The sequence below is a fragment of the Oreochromis niloticus genome, linkage group LG23 (genome assembly GCF_001858045.2).
Source record: "Oreochromis niloticus isolate F11D_XX linkage group LG23, O_niloticus_UMD_NMBU, whole genome shotgun sequence".
NCBI lineage: Eukaryota > Metazoa > Chordata > Actinopteri > Cichliformes > Cichlidae > Oreochromis > Oreochromis niloticus.
The window spans coordinates 336,813-359,799 of NC_031986.2; the positions used below are offsets into that span (position 1 = coordinate 336,813).

Sequence of the window (22,987 nt, forward strand, 5' to 3'; positions counted from 1 at the left end):
ACCTATCTCTGAGCCACTGTTTTAAAAGCTGAGCTAATACCATTAAAGAGCAAACACCAGTACCTGCAGTCATCATAATCTCATTTTCAATTTTCAACTTTTAATTAAATTCATTTTACGATAAAATGATTGAAATTGATTAAAAATGTTATGCAGCATCTTTTAAAAAAAACAGAGATACAAGACCTTTCCCTATGCCATTAATGGGGGTACACTGGCCAGTCACTAGACCTGTATGAATTGGACATCACAGTAACTCTTAGCAACTTTCAGAAACCCCACAGAATTTGTTGGGGAATACCCATTTTTCCTTCATGATTAGTGGATTAATGATTGCATGATGTTCCTGGGACAGAGTGTGATGGAGGCAGATAATCCACTGTGACAACACCTAAAGGGACCAGTCGAAAGTAGAAGATGGTGATCATATACACTGTTTAAAAAAACATCTTAAAAAAACGGTAATATTCCGGCAGCTGGGGCGCCAAAATACTACCGTAAAATAACAGAAAATAACTTTCTCATAAAAATACAGTTATTTTCAGTGATGAAAATAGAGTTTGTTGCCCTAATTTTACATGGGATCTTGCCTTTTCCAAGTGCTTTTAGACATTAAATTAGGAACATTTTAACGTGATTAAACAATGAAATTACCTATAAACAAGGTCAATGAATGTGGCAATATGAATCATAATACATAAATGTACAGAAATATACAGTTAACAGTTGGTTTAAATAATAAAGGATTGCATGCCCTGGGACAGACTGACAGAGACGAGGCTGCCATATCGCACCATCGGCCCCTCATCAGTAGGCGGTAGGTGAAGAGTCTTGACCACGGACACAACAATCGAGCGTGTCCGAGCTGGCAACCTTCTGATCACAAGGCGAACTGCCAACTCTTGAGCCACGATCGCCCTAAATAGCAACGATAATAATACTTATGTGATGTAACACAAGCTTATAGGAATCATGTTATATACTTTTCCATAGCATCACATTTGAATTCAACAGTTCAATCTTTCAAATAATGGACAGATATTTGTGAAATTATGATACATTTCTGAATGTATTTTAACAATCTAAATATGCATATGTACAAAAAAATATATTTAAAAAACAAGTAAATTGTGTTTTACTATATTTATGTCATGTTATTTTACATTTGACATGTAAAATCACAGTCTACTTGTGTAAATTTAATGATATTCTAGAAAAACAGTACAAAACTGTAAAATATACAGTAAGATACTTTGACATTACTATTTTTTGGAACAGTGTAGAAGGAAACAGGAATAAAAAAGGCCCTCAGATTTTAAAATTTTGTTTTGTCATTTCCAGCTGTGTACTCAATGAGCACTTTAAGAGCTGGAATACAAACTAACAAACACTGCATTTTCTTTAAATGGGATTGTGACTATGGCAGGGGTAGGCCTTACCTTCACTGTTTCAGTGCTATATGTGGGAGGGTTTGCTCGCTCTGTGACAGACACAGGCTGAGGGAGGAGTAGGGGAATAAGAGAGAAATAAAAGACTGCAAAAGCAACATGGGCTGCAGTCTCTGCAACCCCCCTCCCCACCATGTCTGTTGTATTGTGAATCATTTTCTCAATGGAGCAGATGGAGCAGGACAGATGTTCCACTAGAGTATGGGAGTGCTTATTTGCCTGTGCGTGTCTGAGTGGAACAGTGAAGGAGACAGAGAATAAATTGAATCTGCAAGGAAAGTGGACCAAGGGAGAAAAGATAATAAAAGGAAACAAGAGCATTTTAAGACCCCCAGTATAGATAACCTGCTAGCTCATGTTGGTGTAGTTTATTAAATGATCAGTAGGTGGTCTAGTGCAAATTCTCCAAAAGAAATACAGATAATTGTGGTTGAAAGCACATTTATACAATAAATGCTACTTTAATTTTATAGCTATGGATTTGTAGATTAAGATCACACATATATGACCTAATAAATGCCATTTATAGAACAACAGATATAAACATGTTACCAGTCCATATGTGATAGATTATTATTTAAATGGCTCTTAACTACTTTTACTGAGCACTACAAAGCACTTTAAACACTACATGCCACATTCATCCACTCATACCACACACATTCATGCAGCACTTTAATTCCATGCCTTTAATTGCTTTTTCACTATCACGCCAAGACGTTTATAATGAATATGCTGGGTGCAATTTAGGAACACTGGAAACCTGCAGACTGGAAGAGCTAGGGATCAAACTGCTGACCTTCATTAGCGGTATTAGTAGATTAGTAAATGGCCCGTTCTACCACCTGAGTCCTAATTTGCATGTAAATAACATGAAATGCTAGCTAAAGTCACTCTAATTTATGTTTTTTTTTTTATTTCAGTCTACTGTTATTTGTTATCCTCTTTGTGTATTTACATGTAAAAACTTCATTGAAAAGATAAGTAGCTTTTTTTAACTGAAGAAACCACCAGACAAGCTAGAAAAATGCTGTTAATGGTAAACAAATGTCATAGTTCAATAATAAAACATTCAGTCATATGAAAGTACCGCTAATGTGGAGAATATGCTATTAAATCTCTGCCAAAAAGCACAATTTTGGAAGCGAGAGTAATTACTTGACCTCAAGTAAGCTGAAGGAGAGTTTACAGCAGCTAAGTGTAGACAGCTTGAATGGAAAAGATTTTATATATATATGTATTTTTTTATTATTCTTTACACAGTATATTACGTTCGTTACAAGGCAGCAACAAAGGCTGAATCTTTTCATTCAAAAAAAGTTACTGAAACCAGCAGTGGGAGGAAATGTGAGACGCCGCAACAGCAGCACCATGGCCAGCGCCTGGCCGAGGCAGTGACAGAGGATCCTTGCTCCATTTTGGATGCAAACGGTGTTTTACAGGAAAAGCGGAAAGGGAAGATATGTGATGGCCAAGCGCTCTCTTTTAATAAAATACACCTGCGTCGGCTGCCCTGATCTCAGTCTCCCACTGCCGCTGTCGGGCTTGCGACTCAGAAAAAGTAACAAAGAAAAAAATGATTCTATGTCAAAACATATTTCCTCACTCGATGTCGTGTTGCTCTGCACCACGAAACCAAAGTAAGATAAGTCATTTTAGTAAAAATCCGTTTTTGTTTTTTTTAATTCAAGCAGGCAAAGTTAAGCTAGCTTGCGCTCATAAAGTCTGCAATAAATGTAGCAGCTGTGATAAGACAGATAAAAAGGAAAACTGAATATTGAAAATGTCGTTAATAATTCGCCTTTAGTATCAGCTAAAAGTACGAGCTGTTTACTCTGTGCTAACTTAACTAAAGCCTACTCATGAAATTATGCGTCTAACCTCACTGGAAGGTGTTACAGTAATCCGTTACTTCTCCTCCTCGCTTCTAACATCTCTACGTCTGCTGCTTTGTCTGCGCATCCTTGTGGGTTCTCCCTTCGCAGTGTCGGTGCTGCGCCTCTCAGCCATTGGCCTCAGAGACCATCCGTCTTCCTTTCACAACAATAGACCCCTGCTAGCTCACTCGCACGCACGCACGCGCGCCTTCTGCTCACGCGCTGACACAAAAAGCGCGCAGTGCTTTCGAAGAGCAACGGTGAAATGTTTAAACTGCGGTTTGCCGACTCTTTCTTTCTTTCTAGCTTCACGTCGGCGAGGAGCGCAGGGAAGCCTCTGCGATGCGCTCAACGGGGGACACGTCGGAGTTGAAATAAGGGAAACACGGGGGCTTGGGTAAGAAAACCGGAAAGCAGAGGGGGAGGTTTTTTTCCTTCGGTTGGTTGGGGCTTTTTTTTCTTTTTTTACGAAGATGACTGACTGATGACAAAGAATACGGGGGCCCTCTGGCTTCGGTTGACACCCGCTATATAACTTTACGGAAGACATTTTTGTGGGGACCGGTGTGCTCTTACTTGCACAGACAAAGATTTTTTTTCTTCCATCATTATTATTATTTTTGGAAGGGGAACCATGCCTGTCCGGAGGGGTCATGTTGCGCCACAAAACACATTTTTGGGAGTAATTATTCGGAAATTTGAAGGACAAAGTAAGTCGATTTCCTGGGTGTCAGGTACTGTGTGGGTGCACTGTGCTGTGCTGCTTGTCTTTTGTGTCTATCCCGCTGCTCCTCGAGATCAGTTATTGTTAGGAATAGGCCTCTTTTATACACCAGCAAGGCTGTGATGTTAATGGCAGAAGTCCATGAAAGTCATTATGAGTCAATTACCATACTGTGTTATCACGCACCAGGTTTGTTTAGTTCTGGTGTGCTTCTCATTTTCTCCTGCTCCAGTGGGAAATGTAGTTTAAAATGCTGCATGTGAGATACACGGATTAAAGGATTAACGTAATTAATTACAGATTGTACCCCCATATATGAATTTTGCTAATTACGCTTTTAAAAATGGGTTGCAGTTATGCCTTAAATCTGGTTTTACAACTTGCGCATCAGTTGTCTCTCCACATTGTTGTTTAAAAAAAATGTCAAATTTAATGCTACCTCGTTAATAGAAAGTGGAGTATTTAAGCCTACTAACGATTTACTGAACATGCTTATTGTCTAGAGCAATCCCACCTACATGTGAAGTTTCATATTTTTATTCAGTCAGCTGAGTAGCATTCAGGACTGTAATTCTGGATAATCCCATGCTAACCAATACACCCACTTGTATTAGTTAAATAAAACATTTGTTATACTTTCTCATATTCCTATTTATGTGCAAATAGTTTAAAATTACATCCAAGAACACGGTAACACTCTTCTTCCCCCAATTTCTCCTCTGCCTCGTCACAGATAAGAAATTCATCATAGCCAATGCCCGGGTGCAGAACTGCGCTATTATCTACTGTAACGATGGTTTCTGCGAGATGACGGGCTTTTCCAGGCCGGATGTTATGCAGAAGCCATGCACTTGTGACTTCTTGCATGGCCAGTTCACCAGTCGGCACGCTGTGGCCCAGGTGGCCCAGGCACTGCTGGGGTCCGAGGAGCGCAAAGTGGAGATCACCTACCACCGCAAGGATGGTGAGTGTTACAAGGTTCAGGTGGCACTTGACATAAGGCTGCTGCAATAGTCTGACATTAAAATCCACACTGGCTGGCATGCTCATTATGTTTTGACTTTATTTTGTGATCCCTGTTGTACCTTTCGATGTAAAGAAATTGCTTAAAATAAATACAGTTTTAAAATTTAGTGTTACAGTGTTTGAATTTAAATAGATTTTGTGTTGCTATCTGCAAGGAAAGCCTATAGATGAAGAAAAAATACGTGAAGGGTGACTTGTACAACATCTGCCAGTGTAGGTAAATGGACTGGTTCTTATATAGCGCTTTTCTACTCTAACTGAGCACTCAAAGCGCTTTATACAACTCGTGCATTCACCCAATCATACCCGTTCACACAAGCACTTTATCTAAGGTTTTTCGTGCTTCTATCTAACATTCACTCGCATTCATACTCCGATGGATGCATCGGAGGGCAACATGGGGTTAATATCTTGCCCAAGGATATTTGGCATGCAGACTAGAAACGAACCACCAACATTCCGGTGAGTAGGTCACCCGCTGTACCACCTGAGCTACAGCCACCCCGACACCCCGCACATATAGTGTGTAATTTTTTGTTCCGAGTCAGCTCTATCTGGAGCATTTTGCAGCAGCAAATCACCAAGTGCACCCATTTAGAATCCTGAGGGGGGGAAAGAGCAACTGTTAAAGTTTTGTCTCCCATGATGTCCAGTTTTGAAATGATGCATGCACTGAATGACTGGGAAAAGGTGTTCATTAGCCTTCGCTGGATAGGACACTCCGGGAAGGATGTAGCTCAGCTCCCTTAAGACCAATGTGAAGATAGTGAAACGTGTGGTTTCTCTCTTTCTGCTCTTGCCATCTCTTGGTTTCTGCTCAGTTTACTGGACACATATGTCACTCTTCATTCTGCTACTTTACATTTTCCAGTGTAGGCACCCATGGGCGTGGCAGTTGTCTGTAACTGATGGGATCTGTATCACTCATCTATGATTAAGATGATGTAGCATGCATATGCTAACTCATGACTTGATAGCTGGGATAGTTTTGATGAAATACAAAGTTAGCTCCAAAGTGAAAGTTCAGCTGTTTGATTCACATCAACTGTGCTGGTTCAGGGAGAGTTCATATACTGTCGTGTAACAGTGGCATATGTATTCAGATGATTAAGTCTCCTTGCGTAACACTTAAGGACCAGTGAAATTGCACTGTGATTCAAACAAGGATTAATAGTTTTGTTAGAACTTTGTAGGGATGATCCCCTTGTGGTTGTGTGTTTGAGGAATTGTTTATTTTTTGTCCTGAGCTCAGGGATCATTTTACAGCATTTCTTATGACTTTTAGGAGTTGGCTACAACATCAAGTAATAATACTTGTATCAATATGTAATGGCCAACGACCTGTAGGGCCAGTATCTGCTCCGGAACAGAATGAGCACTGCCAGAGCCCTACAAAATGACCTCCAGCAGGCCCCTAGCATAAATGTCTCTGACCAAACAATCAGAAACAGAGTTCACGACGGTGGCCTGAGGGCCCAACATCCTCTAGTGCGCCCTGTGCTCACTCCCTGACTGGCATTTGCCACAGAATATAACAATTGGCAAGTTCACAACTGGCATCTTGTATTTTCACAGTTGAGAGCAGGTTTGCTATGAGCACATGTGACACATGTGAAAGGATCTGGAGAAGCAGTGGAGAATATGAAGCCTGTAACATTAGCCTTTATTTTGAAATAAATGTAGCTTTTACAAAATGGTGTTATATCTCTGCTTTTGAAATGATATTTTTTTCAGGGACAGTGAAACAACATCCTGTCAGGAGAATTTGTTTTGACACTTGATGTGTAATCGGCGCTGTGGTTCAATCAGGATGACGCGTGTTTCAAAGACTGAGCTTTTTTTTGTTTGTGTGTGTGTGTATGATTGTGTATGTAATGTGTCTTCATAGTCTGGCGTGTATAAGAAAATCCAGACCAAAAGAAGGTGATGTAGATTAGGTCAAAAGCCGCTTATGGAGCAGTCACAAAAACATAGATGTTTGTGGTCAGAGGTTAAAAGAAAGTGATAAAGATAGAGAAAAATGCTTGAGGGAATAGGCAGAGAGGAGATGCCAGCCCATGTTTTTAAGCAAAGTGTTGTGCTACAGCCTGAACCCCTAACAGCTTTCAATATGAAATATAGCTTTGTGTTATATTGGCCTTGCTGAGCTTTTTGGAAATTATAAACATATGTTGCATCAGTAATGCTACATTTTCCATTTGCTTATCTAAACGGTTTTGTTCTATATTACATTTATAATTACATTTTACATTCTGAAACCATAAAGTCCATTTCAGTTATTTGACTGATTGCATGAGAACTTTTTTGTGTCAGAGAAGTTCTGCACCCGTTTTGTGTAATAAAAGATGTGACTTCTTGAACACCTAGCATGAACTACATAGAGGATTCATAGTTAAAAGTCCCGTCTTCCTTCTCTCATCCCAAACGGTCGCAGCAGATGGCCTCGCCCCTCCCTGAGCCTGGTTCTGCCTGAGGTTTCTTCCTGTTAAAAGGGAGTTTTTCCTTCCCACTGTCGCCAAAGTGCTTGCTCATAGGGGGTCATATGATTGTTGGGTTTTTCTCTGTATGTATAATTGTAAGGTCTACCTTACAATATACTTTGATACTGGTCTGCATTTCACAAGTTTGTGTGAAGCTGATTTAAATGTATATTTTTTAGCCTATATTTTCACTACAGGGGATCAGTGCTTAGTGTAGCTCAAGTAAGCTCAAGTAAGTCCTCCTGTGCTTAGTGTAGCTGTAACACTAGCTGAACAGGAGTTCAGCTAGTGCGCTGGCCAGGACGAGCTTCCCTGGCATCAGCAATATGACTTACAGCATTGTTGCCACTGTCACCAAAATTAACTGGGGTGTGATTAACAAACTGCAAATATTTTGAGTTGTCTGTCCATCCAGACGTTTATCAGTTGGGAAGATTTTATGACACAGCCAGACTATTCACTATTCTACTCTTCTTTGCATGCCCATTGTGGCACATTTTAAATTGGCAACATTGATTCGTCACGGAATTTTCTTTTAATACTTAAAGGATTAAAATAACTGCCCATTAGGAGTCTAATGCTCCTCTAGGCCAGTTTGTCAGCTAAGACAAGCTGGAGGTTCAGTGTACATTGATCTGCTGGGCAAACAGTATTAACGATTACACAAATACCTTCATGTTGCATTGATCTCTGAAAACAGTGTATTGGAGAGTGCAAATCAGTTGCACACATCCGCCCTCTGTTGGCCCATCCACAAAAGACCTGAACTGAAATTGGACAGTTTGTTAATAATAACAGTGTTCATTGGAGGGATTTAGACTGTTGGGCCCTACAGCAAGGGAAAGGCCTTATTACTATTCTGTATCCTGGTTCCTAATTACCACAGTGTTTTCCTCTTACCTGAGTCAGAGTTTCTCCAGGGAAGGTCATACACCTGTTTTAACTTGGCAGACTGCTGTTAAATATGCTGCTCGTATTAGGATAAGCAAGTATGGGTATATGTATTCATACGTGTAAATCATCTTTTCTTTTGAATTTATATAAATATATTTTTAACTTTTATATGTAATCTGGTATGTTTGCAGATATGTTTAACCATTTATAATCTTTGACTGCAAAACATTCATGTGATCACACTGTTAATACAAGTGTGCTGAAGCAGGCAGCTCTATTTGTAAAAAACAAAACAAAGACACAATAATATGTCTTTGATACAGTCTAGCAGTAGATAAAGTCGTGTAACTGAAGCACGGTTGTTTGTCAGTGATGGACAACAATGAGAATGAAAAAAAAAAATTAAAAAAATGTGCCAGCTGTCTTGAGCGGTGCTGCAGTGAAAAAGATCCCGGAATGGAAATCAGGTGTAGCAACTCCCGGATTTATGCATTTATGAGAATAGATTTAGATGTAACAGCCAGCAATCAGAGAGCCTTCAGCCTCTGTCTCTATTGGCTTCTGTATTTAGGATTTTAGGAGAAATGTCATTGCAGCAGATCTCATTGTGGTGCTCTGTAGGAGTTTCCTCAAGACAATCTTCTTTTTAATCCCAGGATCCTAGGTCGATATAAGCACATTGCCCAATGTCCTTTACAGTCCATGAAGGAGATTCTGCTCGTCAGCACAATCTCTGGCACATTGTTAATGCTTTATGATTTGTGCATTCACTGGGCCACTGGTCCTTTTTCCTTTCAGTGCATCTGATGTCTGTCATTAAAGTGGAAATTGTTTCCAACTGCCGGGGAAAGTAATTGTAAATAGTGTGCTGAAGATATGCAGTAGTAAGACAAAATATGCATTCAGTAATGTATTTCATGAGTTTAATATGTAAAGTGTGTTAAATACAGACAATTCACACAAAAATAGTTAAAAGATTGAGAGAAATTAGCCAATAATTGTTCTGACAATTATTTTGACAACAATGGTACAAAGAGTCTTGCACTTAATTCTTTTAATGAATACAGATGCAGGGCTCATTCTTCTCTGGCAGGATTTTGTTAAATATAGTTGCATGGCCCATTTAAATGGCAATGCTACAAAATTGTCTTTGGAACATCTGTTGCCACCTGAAACACAAGCATATAGTAAAAGAGTTCCTGTTTTAAAAGACTACCCATTTCAGCTCTGGCATTGAACAATGCACCACAGGAGGTAACTACAGCTGATGTTCCTGTCAGCACTCATTATTACTCTGCAGGCTTATATTTGCTAATGAATGTATCCAGTGCATAAATAAATGACCTGAGTTAAAGATTAAGTATTTAAATGTTAGTGTCTTAATGACAGTTTCAAAAAAAAAAAGTCAGTTCTAATCTCAGCAGCACATATTTACTCAGCAACACTCACTCTATTGTTCCGAACGTTTACAGGGCCTTGCTTGCCATGCTAAAAAACCCTCTCGGGGTCCTTTGTGTATCTAGAAATCCATAAGCTCAGCACATACTAACAGCTCTCACTTGCAAATAGCAAATGAGAGCGAAAATGTCACGCTCTAAATAGATTAAAGCTGGTTGTGCTTCAGTGATGCTCGCTGAGATTTGAGCTTTTTCAGCCTTCAAATGCGATGGATAAATGTGGGAACTTTAGATTGTAAAGAACATTTGTTGTAGTTGCTTTAAAAGCCATAATCTCAACAAAATAGGTGACATTATGATGCTAAAGTCCACTGCTAAAGCTAGTTATTCTCAGTCTGTTATTCATGTTGGGTCAGATTTGCTAACAATCTGTCCAAATTTTATGACTCAAAAGGTGCAGACAGAATTATTTTGGGGCCTGCTAAATACTTAAAGTATTTAGCATTGGTAGAAACTAAATTTTAAATTATGCTTTTAGAACGTTTAATGGATATTTTTAATCCTTTCGTGGATCTGAATGTTATTGATAAATGGAGTTTTAAAAGTTGGTCTTTTCTTTTCTTTCCTTTTGGCTTTTTAAGGCTCAGTTACAAAACTAATGTTGTTTCTGAGTCCTTATCTGATCAATAGTACACATTTGAGATGTGCCTAATAGTTAGTATTTCCTAACTGGTTAATTGCATTCTGGCTTGGTGGATGTGAGTGAATATATATTATTGTGAGTAAGTGAATGTGTGGACATAGCTGTGAGTGCAAGAGTAGCTGTAATAATTTTCAGCAGTAATACATATACAATACATATACTATGGCAAGGCATGTAAAAGGGGAAAAAGTTGTTCTGCAAGTTTTATGAATTAGACACAGTAATATTAACTTCATTAACATGCAGGTGGATACATATTGTTCTGTTCTGTACATACTTCAGGTCATACTTCTAGGGCTGGGGACAGAATCTGGTACTTTTTAGGGAACTAACCGAATTAGTACAGAGGACAGATTCACACTAAATCGATTGGTGCCAAATTTCGGTACAAGAGCCCATCTGGATTAAACCGTTGTTGCCTTTGCAAATCATGGTGTCCAGAAGTGGTTACAACAGCTAGTGCAGTGTGTGTTTGTGTCTCAGTTTCATGTGCAGCTGCCCCTTGTTGATTTGAGTTGCCATGCTACTTTTGAATTGAACATATGTACAAAACCTGTGCTTACACTGCATTCTTTTGGTTACTAGATGCTTGCTCTCTCAGTGGGTCTGCTGGGACCCGTTATCACGGTTGTCTGGTTATTACTACTCAACTAACTGGTTTGATGTTTGTTTATAAATTAGAAAATTAGCCTGCCTCTCCTATCAGTCCATTTTTTGCATTGCAGCATCATGTTCATGTGCCCTAATGATTAAAAAGAAATTACAATTACAATTTCTAGACCCAAGTTGACATAGTAAAATGACATGTTTTGTCCAAGAGTTCAAATCCAACAACATCAAGTATACTATCCTATAAAACCTTAGTGTTGGTAATATTTTGTTAAACGTGCTTCTTAGAGAAAATTAAGAGAATGTAGGGCAACGATCCATCAGGAGCAAAACAACACAGTGGAAATAATATCTATTCTTCTTTATCTTTCAGCAAACATCACCTACATAAAGGGCTAATATTTGGGCATGCACAAAACACTTAATGTTACAGGTTACAGAATACAGTTTAACACCATATGTAAACCAGACAAATTGTCACCCACACATCTGCCCAGTTAGTGCCTGAATTGCTTAGGTTAGCATCTAAACCAGATTGCCATGTATATACAAACATGGGTATTGCAGGGACTTGGGGCTAACTAATTTCTACAAGAATGAGATGACTTGAAGGTGTTTTTTGAAGGTGCTGCTGACACAAGTGCACCACGTGTGAATTTTGTGTGAATTACTCACAATGTGCAACTAGCCAATGAGGCTATGGAAACTGGACAGGATGACTGATGATGAGATGAGTCAGGTTATTCAATGGTGTGAGTCTTGAATGGAAACCACACTCCATAAAACCAATTCTTGCAGATCCATTGCTGTGCAAACAAGATAAGCTCTTATTCTGTTTCACCTGCATTCTCCATCATGTTCTCAGGTTCAGCTGTGTTTGAGACCATACAGTGGGCAGCCTGTCTCTGTGAAAGACATGTGTATGAAGGGAAACAGTGTGAGCTAAAAAGAAGGAAATGCAGAAAGAATAAAAGAAGATGCAGTGGGGGAGAAAAGGGGACAACAAAAGACAAAATAAGGCGCATAACTGAAAGACGGAGAGCTGAGATGAAGAAAGGAGCATTCATCCTTATCTAAATGTGTGTGTCGTTAGGGCGGCTGGCAGAGAGAGTAAATGAAGGTGTCAGAGATGGAAAGAAATCAGGTGCAGCTGAATATCAGATGGCTTCTTCCATTGTGGGAACGCCCTCTTGAATTCAGTCCAGCTGCTTGAGAGCTGCTTCAATAATTGATGGCCCTAGTTCTGTATCCAACACCCTTTGTCTGTTTCACTGGAAGCAAAGTGTTACCTCTTTATGCAGATACAGAACATTATTTTCACTTGACTGCGCTAAAAACGGAGCGAGCTGTTCTCGTGTTCAACATTGAATGAACCCATACAGAATAAAACAAAGGATTTGCTTAGAAAACTGATTTTGTGTGACTGAATACAGCTGTCCAGCTCACTCTCATCACTTTACAGGGCCCAACTAGGGAGCAGTGTAATGAGCAAAGCTACCACTCTCAGTCTAAAGTGACATAGATTTGTGTTGTAGCAGAAGCTTTGATTTCCTCTATATTCATGCCTCACAGTGGATCCCATTTATAATGAGTCTCCTCAACAGCTTTTCTGGGCTGTTAGCAAAAGAAAGAGGCTCCCCAAATGCAGATGTGGTTCTCAAGAAAAGCAGGCAGTTTCTACTTAGCTTCATATTTCATGTTATGAGAGCAGTTACACATTTTTTTAGCTGTTAAGATCAGTTTTCTCTTATCTTCCATCACCTTTTTGTCCCTATGTAAAATAGACGGTTTATTATAACTATTCCAAAGGAACATTTGACCTGGTAATAAAGATTTGGCTTCATAGACAGACTGAATATAAAGGCACTAGAATTGCGAAAGTAGACTGGTGGTAATATAGGAATGACGTCTAATGTTAGAATATTCGTTTAAATTCATGTGTATTTCAGTTAAAAATTCACAGAAATTGTAAATCTTACTCAAATCTACTCAGCAGGAATACTCAGCTTTTCCCCCAAAATGAAAAGAGTAAAAGGCCCATAACTTAATAACTAACTAAATTCATTTACAAAGACTGACAACAAGCCCACTTGATACAACTGCAAAAATTTAACTTGCAAAATGCTAACTTTGTTGCCCTTGAAAGCATTTATATGATGGTACATATAGGTGTAACATCTTCAAGCAATATTTCAATGAATAGCTGGACAGTTGTCCCCCGTGACAGACCTGACTAGGTTGATAGGCCCGTAAGCTGAGTATCACTTGCCCAGTGTCACACTACTAGCTCTGTGAGGCACTTCTGAGATCCAGCACTTTGTTTAGATAAAGGTCCAAAATGCAGCCTTTGTCAACAAAGATGAAAAGATCTGCTCCTCTCTCAGTCATCTTCTGCAGAAAATAGCATGGCCTCAGACAGATAAATGATTTGCTGTCTTTCTGTCTTCTTATTTGTATTAAAATTCATGAAACCTTGCACTTAGTGTGTAACAAGATCATTCGGATCAATAACGCATTCCTTCACCATCCCTCCCCTTTTCCATTGTGCTCCTGTTAGATCATTCTTCACCGCAGCAGCAGACACAGACACCAGTTTCTTCTTCTCACTGACATGTCAGATGAAGTACAATGCTACACATATAGTTGTAGACATTAATATCTGCAGAATAAAATCAACACAATATTTTAAAAAATAAGAAATCAGATCTTTTTTCTTTAGTTGTTAGGAGGTTGCAAAGGAGTTAATATCCTTCCATTGTTTCTATTTTGTTTCACGGTTTTCTTTAATTGATGTCCATTAAGGTATTGAAATTTTTGGATTCTTTCAAAGAGAAGAATTACTTTCATAAATCAAACTTTTAGCAGAAATCTGTACACGCTGCTCTGGACATGTCAACAGCTTTGTCATTGTCCCACATATAGAATTTTATGATATCAGTCACACATACTAGTTAATTAACTGGTATGAATGAAATCTATTACAAAGCCAGGGCTTCACAGTGCCAGTGAATAAATGTAGGTCAGTCTGGTGTTGTATCTTTGGATTAAGCCCAAACTCATTGCATTTATGTGATAGTATTACTGCAAACAGACAGTAAACAGTCTGACGGCCCCTCCCCCAACCCATTCAGGCTCAAACACTTGGCTTTCCTTCCTCCCCCTCCCCACAAGTCTCTGCTCATTCTTGTTTTATTAAGGGGCTCACATCTCCCGTCCAGCAGCTCCATGTGCAGAGATGCCGTTCATTCAGCTGATGTCCAGGAGATAATAGGTTGGCTCTATGAAGGAAGAATCACACAGTGTGGGTCTGCCAATTTAACCCTGCCCCCTCCACTCAATCGTTCATATTTCTTATGAATGATATTTCAGACCTGATCCCAGATTTTCCCTCATTCAGAGATGGAATATGCAAAGAGCAAATCTGTGAATGAGCAGCCATTCATTTTTTGTCACTGTTAGAGTTTTCATTCATTGGATTTTGTGCTGTTAGGATTGTTGCAACAATCAAGGAAGGGAAACAATGAAATGTTCTGAAAAACCTCATGTCCTGGCCTTAATTTGGATCTTATGTTCCCTCACAACTGAACATTTATATTGAACTGCATCTCCCACATAACAGAAAGCAGAAATTGCTCAGGAGCAACTTGAAAAACACAACAAAGACCCCAAGACACAATCCCAGCCCCACAACAATCACTTGTGGGGCTGAATTGGTCATGAATTGGCCCATTTTTGCAACCTATCACTAAATGCCATGGATCTGTATTCTGCTACCCTTGAAAGATCACTTTGATGGGGATTCAATCAACGGGTTTGCAGGGGCACAGCCTACAGCTAGTGGCATGTATCATCACAACTGTACACATGTCAACAAAACCTGACATCCGACATTATCAAGGTGTTAGACTGCAATAGTTCAAGTCTGACATTTCCCAAAGTTTGTCTATTTGAGGTCTCTTCATCATGCATGTCTTTATTATTTACATCCAGGTTTGTACGGTGTATTTTGTCTTTGTTGTTTCTTATTTTTTTGGCTCTTGCTAGACAGTTAAGCATGACCAATGCTGTTCAGATTGTTGCAATGCTAAATAACGCTAAAAAAGAAATTATGGGGTCTTTTTTAAAATTTTAGTCTTAGACGTCCTAATAAGATATTGTTGTATGTTTTCTAGCAAATGTTGCATTACTATATTGTCTGAACGCTATTTTTAGTTGTCTGACAAAGTCGAACCAGTATTTGGTTATGAACTGGCTAAAAGAAAAAGGTGACTGAACAATCATTAACTGGCTCTTTAAGTTATTCGTCAAAGGTTCACGTACACAGTACACATTCAGTCAAACTCTCGTGCTTTTATAATACTGTAAACGGTAACCTATACACCACATACACACAGTATATCCACAAATTTAAAAGTCACTCATCAGTTGTTCGTGTATTCAGTAATTTTTTTTTAAATATAGTGCCAAATCACAATAGCAGTTGCCTCAAGATGCTGTATATTGTAAGGTAAAGGCCCTACAGTAATACAAAGAAAACAGTGAAAAACCCGTTTGATGAAGTGCTTAGGTGACAATGGGAAGGAAAAACTCCCTTTTAACAGGAAGAAATCTCCCGGAGAACCTGGCGGGGGGGGGGGGGCTCCATCTGTTGCGACCAGTTTTTTTGTGAGAGGAGGACAAAGACATGCTGTGGAAGTTAAGTTACTTTTGTAAGTGACTTTTGTATTTTGCTGTCATCCTGTCTTTGTCCTCCGGATCCTAAATTTGGGTCCTTTTTTAAACCCTCACACATCATAATGGAATTTTAGCATCAAATCTGTCACTAGCAGTAATCCAAGTTTTCGCGATCCAAGTATAGAAACAATACCAAGGAAATATCAGATAAAAGATCTGACAGATGCTAAAATACAGCAACTAGTTTTTGTAATAAACCCTGAATGACTCTGCAGTTTTGGGTAATTTTCAGCTCCATCTCTGATCAGCAGTGAAAGAAACATAGCAACACAGGCGGATGCTTTAATTTTGTCATGCTTGATGTTGTCCCTTTTTTGGTAGCATCTGAAGCGCTTGTCACATCAGCTACAAAAACGCTTGTCACATCAGCTACAAAAACCATCTGAAAGATAATGTAAAGACATGAAAACTAACTGCTGTAACTTTGGCACTGAGCTCCTTTTTGCTGTTTACTGTTTAGTTAGTTAGTTTACTGTTTCCCTGACACTTAAGGAGGAACGGAAAGACAAACTTGTTTACTGAAAATGGCAAAGCAGTTGTGGCCCTTTTTCAGCTGGCTCCTTGCACCACTATACTGTAATAGTTATGTATGCATGGTAAACGCTACTGGTTTACATTTTGAGGAGGGGCTCATAAAAAAAGACCTTAAATGAATCTGCACCACACTCAGGCACACAAAAGGCAACTAAATTGTTTGTATTCAGTTCTGCATCATGCCTCAGATTTGGAATAAAGTTTATCTGCTTCAACCTGCATAGTTTGGCTTTTACACTGTGTGATTTAAACTCATAATGAAGTGTCTCTTATATAAATGCTGGCAAAGGATGCAGTGACCCTCTGATTCAAATTTTACTTTTGAGGATTGTCTCCTTGAACAACTCACTGTCTTCCTATCATTATCAGGTCCTGTTGAAAGTCATTGTGCCTCATGCTAACACGGCTGTACTCTGTCATTGTGATCACAATGTTTAACACCCACATCTCCTGTCTGTTCAAGAGGAGAGATACAATGTTATGACTACATCGCTAATTTCCAGGAGTATATTTATGATATAACAGTATATTAGCCATTACATTAGATTTTAAATATGTTCCAAGACTGTCATTGCCTTACCATTGGCAAGGCATAAATGGAAATAATTTTCTTCTATGCATAATAACAGAGGATATTTCTGCAGTTATAAATAATGTGTACCGTGTACCTGTTATTCATATAGATGTTGATGCACTTCTCTTGATTTGACAAGTGACCTTTGTGGTACGAGACAGTTTCTCAAACCAACAGGCTCTGTGCTGCCATTGATGAAATTGTAACCTCTTCTGGAATAGATAGCAGACATACACATACACAGTTCCGAGTACATCTAAATGTTCTCAGTGGAAAAAGGAAAACGGGAGAGGGGTGGGAAGCACTGGTTACATTTCCAGAAACATAGGCTTGTTTTTTTATCTTTCTCATTTAGCTTTAGTACTTTAATGGAATCACAGCATCTTTTCACCCATCTACTGTTTTTGAGTAGAGTCTTCAGATTGAGTGGCATGTCTGTTACTGTAAATGAGAATTTGTGCACTTTGCAGTTTACACAGGTCGACGTCATTCCTACACCGATGTTGCTTTTCTCACTTTCTGAATAAAAGACACTACTGCTGCAACAGTGATCGACTCCGACACATACTAACTTGCTGAGGCAGGGTTAAAGAGTGACCTGGATAACTTGATTTGATGACAATTAGTTGTGGCGAACTGAAGAAGCTCACAGTTGAGCGTTTTACAGAGACATAGAGAGTGGAAACAAGGAGGGAGGTGTCACTGTAACCCCTGAGGTAGTGTAACACCAGAGCTGCTCGAGGCTCAGCTCACATTAGTGTCACTCATTTGTGCTCACTTACAAACATAACTGCATACACCCACATATACACACCATGTCTATCAAACCAAGGCAAAAAGTAGAGTTTTCCATTTAAAATGATTTTCATTTAAATGGTGCTGGCAGAGATTTCTCCGAGTGAGGGCTGTCAAGATTCCCATATAACTGTCAGATATAACCAGTTAACAGATGTTAAACAACTGTGTGTGTGTGTATCCGTGTATGAGAGAGACAGCAAGAAGAACTTGATCAAACTGCAGAGATTAATGTATGCGTGTGCTGAACTTTAGTTACCTTTCCACTGTGAATGAGTGTACGTTCAGCTGCATTCTTTTAATTATTGATAGTGGAAATGGAATGAAATTTCCAGCATCCTGAAACTGGAACTCCTCCTGCTGTGCAACTGTCAGGTACACAGTCACATTCAGCAATTTCTATTACCTAACTAATTTAGTTTTTTACAAATGATTGTTTTTTAATAATAAAGATACCAGGATTTTGTTCAGCTATGCAAATTGTTTATCACACCAACCCTCTTCATATCTGCCTTTTATTCATTTGAATGTTGTGCACATCCATGCATCTTCCTCTTTTCATGGTAGCACCATATTTACCATGGTTTGTTCCATATGCCCACTATGCCTGTCCAAACATGTCCAAGCTATTACAACCTTTCTTCTCAAACTTTGTCTCCAACGCACTCAACTCGCGCTGTCGATCTGATGTACTCATTTCTTCGTGATATTCATCTTGTCCATTTTGGTCATTCCCAGTGTCAATCATAATCTTCAGCTCTGTCACCTCCAACCGAGCCTCCTGTCTTTTGTTAGTGCTACTATCGCCAATCCATATGTCATATTAGGTCTCACTATCATCTTGTAAATCTTCTCTTTTACTCTTGCTGCTATCCTTTTCTCACAAATCACCGCTGACACTCATATCAGCCTGCTCTACCCTGCCTGCACTTTCTCCTTCACCTCTGCTCTTTCCATTGGTTTGTATGGTTGACCCCAGGTATTTAAACTCATCTGCCTTCACTATCTCTACTCTTTCTATGTTTACCTTTCCACCTGCCCCATATCTTATTCACACACACATATTCTGTCGTGCTTCCACTGGTTTTCATTCCTTTTCTCTCCAGAGCAAACCTCCACCTATCCAGGCTCTCGTCTGCACCCTATTTTCACTATAGATCACAATGTCATTGGCAAACATCATAATCTACTGAGAAACCTGCCTGATCGTATCTGTCAACCTATCCATCACCATTGCGAACAAGAAGGGCAGCTCTCTGATGTAATCCCATCTCACCATATCTCAGTGTCTTGATGCATGTCCTGTACCAGCCTCACATACTTCTTTGCCACTCCTGACTTCCTCAAGCACAACCACAGCTCATCTCTTTGCACCCTATTATTAATTTTCTCTAGATCCACAAAGACTTTTTGACCTTCTCTGTACATCTCCATCAACACTTTTACTACAGCTTTGCACATCACCCAGAATGAGCAATGCTCAAGAAATTGCAAAAAACCCAAGAGCCACATCTCAGTTTCTACAGGCTTCAGTTAAAATAGTACTGTATACTTCACTTTGTTTAAGAGGCACATCAACTTCATTTTTTTCTACTTTTAAAAAAAAAATTCAATTCAATTTCAATTTTATTTATACAGCGCCAAATCACAACAACAATCGACTCACAGCGCTTTATATTGTAAAGCAGACCCTACAATAATACACACAGAGAAAAACCCAACAATGATATGACCCCCTATGGACCTATTTACAGAAACGAGCTAGCTGCATCATCAAGGACCCAACCCATCCAGGTCACAGACTTTTTGTACCCCTCCCATCAGGGAAGAGATATAGGGCAATCACAACCCGCACAAACAGACTAAAGAACAGCTTTTTCCCCAGAGCTGTAGCCTGTGTCATCGCTCCCCCAACACACAATAGGTAACTCTCCCTCTCTCTCCTTTACCCCATGTCATGTCTGCTGCTAATGTACAAAGTCATTTACTGGGCATTAATGTTTACACTAAATGACCACACTATAAATACTGTTATACTTATTATCTTAGACACTTTATGGGACATTCATGTTTGCACTCAACTACCACATTGGAAATACTGTTATATTATATTATACAGCTTGCGCTCAAACTACCATATTGTAAATACTTTTTATTGCTGCTGGCCTCTGTGAGCTACCAAACAAATTTCGTTGTATAACTACAATGACAATAAAGTTCTTTATCTTATCTTATCTTATCTTATCTTATCTTATCTTATCTTATCTTATGAGTTAGCACTCATAAGATAAGTGGGAAGGAAAAACTCCCTTTTAACAGGAAAAAACCTCCATCAGAACTGGATAACTACCATTGTAGTTATCACCAGAAGTTGATTCTGTTCATCTGGATGTAGCATTTCAGTGGGATTGTAGTTATCAGTTACTTTCATTTTACAAACAAATGACGAACTTAGAATTGTTATAGATTTAGAGTTCTAAGATTTAAGTGGTGTAACTATGTAGTAAGAATTGCAAAACTGTGACATTTCCCACAGCAACCTAATAGTACAGCTATTTAATTCCTTCCTTTTAATTCCGGCTTTTACCTTGAGCACTCAGTAATTTAACTCTAAGATGATTAGTCAAAGGAGTTTGCAAAGAAAAGCGTCTGGACTTCTTTAAGTTGCTTGAAGACGTTTCACCTCTCATCCGAGAAGCTTCTTCAGTTCTAAGGTCAAATGGCCGAGAGTCCCAGATTTAAACCCAGTGGGAGTATCCCCCCAAGGAGGGACAAAGGACCCCCTGGTGATCCTCTAATCACATGCGCCCAGGTGTGAAAGCGGGTGTGGGACCTAATCAGCCAGGGTTTCGGGTGAGCCCATTGTGAAACCTGGCCCCACCTTGTCATGTGAATTCCTGAGGTCAGATGGCCCAGGATGTGAGTGGGCGTTAAGGCGTCTGGGGAGGGAACTCAAAACTGGATTATAGATGGCAGACAGTTGGTGTCGTAAACCACCGCCTCTGTTCAAAGATGGTCGCTCACAGTGGACATAGATGGCCTCTTTCACTCCTCTTTCAAACCATCTGTCCTCTCTGTCCAAAATGTGAACATTGGCATCCTCGAAAGAGTGTCCTTTATTCTTAAGATGCAGATGGACTGCTGAGTCTTGTCCTGTGGAGGTGGCTCTTCTATGTTGTGCCATGCGCTTGTGAAGTGGCTGTTTGGTCTCGCCAATGTAGAGGTCTGGGCATTCCTCGCTGCACTGTACAGCATACACCACTGTATGTGTTTGTGGTGTATGCTGTACAGTGCAGCGAGGAATGCCCAGACCTCTACATTGGCGAGACCAAACAGCCACTTCACAAGCGCATGGCACAACATAGAAGAGCCACCTCCACAGGACAAGACTCAGCAGTCCATCTGCATCTTAAGAATAAAGGACACTCTTTCGAGGATGCCAATGTTCACATTTTGGACAGAGAGGACAGATGGTTTGAAAGAGGAGTGAAAGAGGCCATCTATGTCCACTGTGAGCGACCATCTTTGAACAGAGGCGGTGGTTTACGACACCAACTGTCTGCCATCTATAATCCAGTTTTGAGTTCCCTCCCCAGACGCCTTAACGCCCACTCACATCCTGGGCCATCTGACCTCAGGAATTCACATGACAAGGTGGGGCCAGGTTTCACAATGGGCTCACCCGAAACCCTGGCTGATTAGGTCCCACACCCACTTTCACACCTGGGCGCATGTGATTAGAGGATCACCAGGGGGTCCTTTGTCCCTCCTTGGGGGGATACTCCCACTGGGTTTAAATCTGGGACTCTCGGCCATTTGACCTTAGAACTGAAGAAGCTTCTCGGATGAGAGGTGAAACGTCTTCAAGCAACTTAAAGAAGTCCAGACGCTTTTCTTTGCAAACTCCTTTGACTACGATGACCTGGATGACTGAGAACCTTCACAGACATCTAAGATGATTACTTTATCTTGAAACTTTGCTAGTGGAAAAGAAGATGTTGCTTGACTACTTTGGCTACTAGCCAGTTGCCACAGCTGCCCATAGTTGTTTATGTTGGTCTGCAAATACTCACTAACTATTAGCTGAGTAGAAGTAGAATTTGAAAAAGTTCAATTCTTTAAAGTCAAAGTTGTGCCTGCAGCCAGCAAGTTTCAAAAGACACAACTTTGACTTTGAAGCCAAATGGTTTTCATTTCCAGTTTGCAGCTTCACAGTTTCCCTACAGCTCAGGGAATAGCTGGGCAGTGTTTGTGGAAAAGTCCAACACCTCTGTTCAAACTGCGACCACAGCAGTGTCCTAGAGACCAAAGCAATCGAAAGTAGTTGTGGAGTTGCGCAACACATTTTTCCCAGTGAGAGGTAAAACTCAGGGGGTTGCTGACCGGGCTCTAGCAATTATTTTTCCAATGACTGTCATCAACTTCCAGCAACTAGTTAGGGAACACTAATTTTTACCTCATGATCAGTGGTTTCTGGTAGTTGGTTACAGACTAATCTCTAGGCCTATGTAACTTGGGTTTTATTCGTTTGATCCTATATTGTGCCATGACACATTGTCAGCATGACTGTCACAAGTCCATACAGATGATGTAATTTTACTTGGTTAGTCACCACATGTTTGCAAAACCTCAGTAAGAAAATTGAATATTTCTTCCAATAGCATAGACTGTTGACCTCTGCTGAGCCTTGGGTTTTGTGTTTTGGCCATTGCCATCTTGGTTTTTGGAACTATAACTTTTGAATCAGGGTTTAAGTGAACAGCTACCATTACAGTAGTGGGTTAACACTCCTACAGGTTGCTCAGGTTATTTGCTCGGCAGGCTAAGATACACAGCCAAGAAAACATTAAGGATTAAGATAACTCTAGTGCCTGCTTGGCTGACAAGTCATTGACCAATGAACTGCCAACTCTCTTCCTTTTTGAAACCAAAATTGAAGAAATCAGTGGATTTCTTTATTTGGTGAAATTAATACAATGACATCTCATGTCCAGTACAGCACTAAATATAATTAAAGTACCAGGTCTGTGGCTGTGCTACACTATAAAATACTATGCAAAAGTCTTGAGATATCGCTAACTTCTTAATGATTTGCTATGAAAATGGGAAATAGGGAAAAATGGGAAATTATTAATTGAAACATGCATAGAAATACAATATGTAAGAAAAAAAAGAATTTGCACAATTCTAAT

The 22,987-nt window shown here is 39.7% G+C and overlaps 1 protein-coding gene across 5 annotated transcripts in view; it reads left to right on the top strand.

The window, feature by feature from the left end:
* Positions 1–3,546: 3,546 nt before the first annotated feature.
* The window catches only part of LOC100704753 (potassium voltage-gated channel subfamily H member 7), an 82,952-nt gene continuing 63,511 nt past the window's right edge, over positions 3,547–22,987 (top strand). For 2 of the 5 annotated variants that reach the window (XM_019351260.2, XM_019351261.2), the window contains exons 1-2: positions 3,558–4,035; positions 4,783–5,013. In XM_019351260.2, the coding sequence (XP_019206805.1) occupies positions 3,960–4,035; positions 4,783–5,013 (307 nt within the window). In that variant the 5' untranslated portion in view covers positions 3,558–3,959. Of the gene's footprint in view, positions 4,036–4,782; positions 5,014–22,987 lie in introns of all 5 variants that reach the window. The other 3 variants (XM_025902930.1, XM_019351259.2, XM_025902929.1) reach the window with 3 other exon arrangements.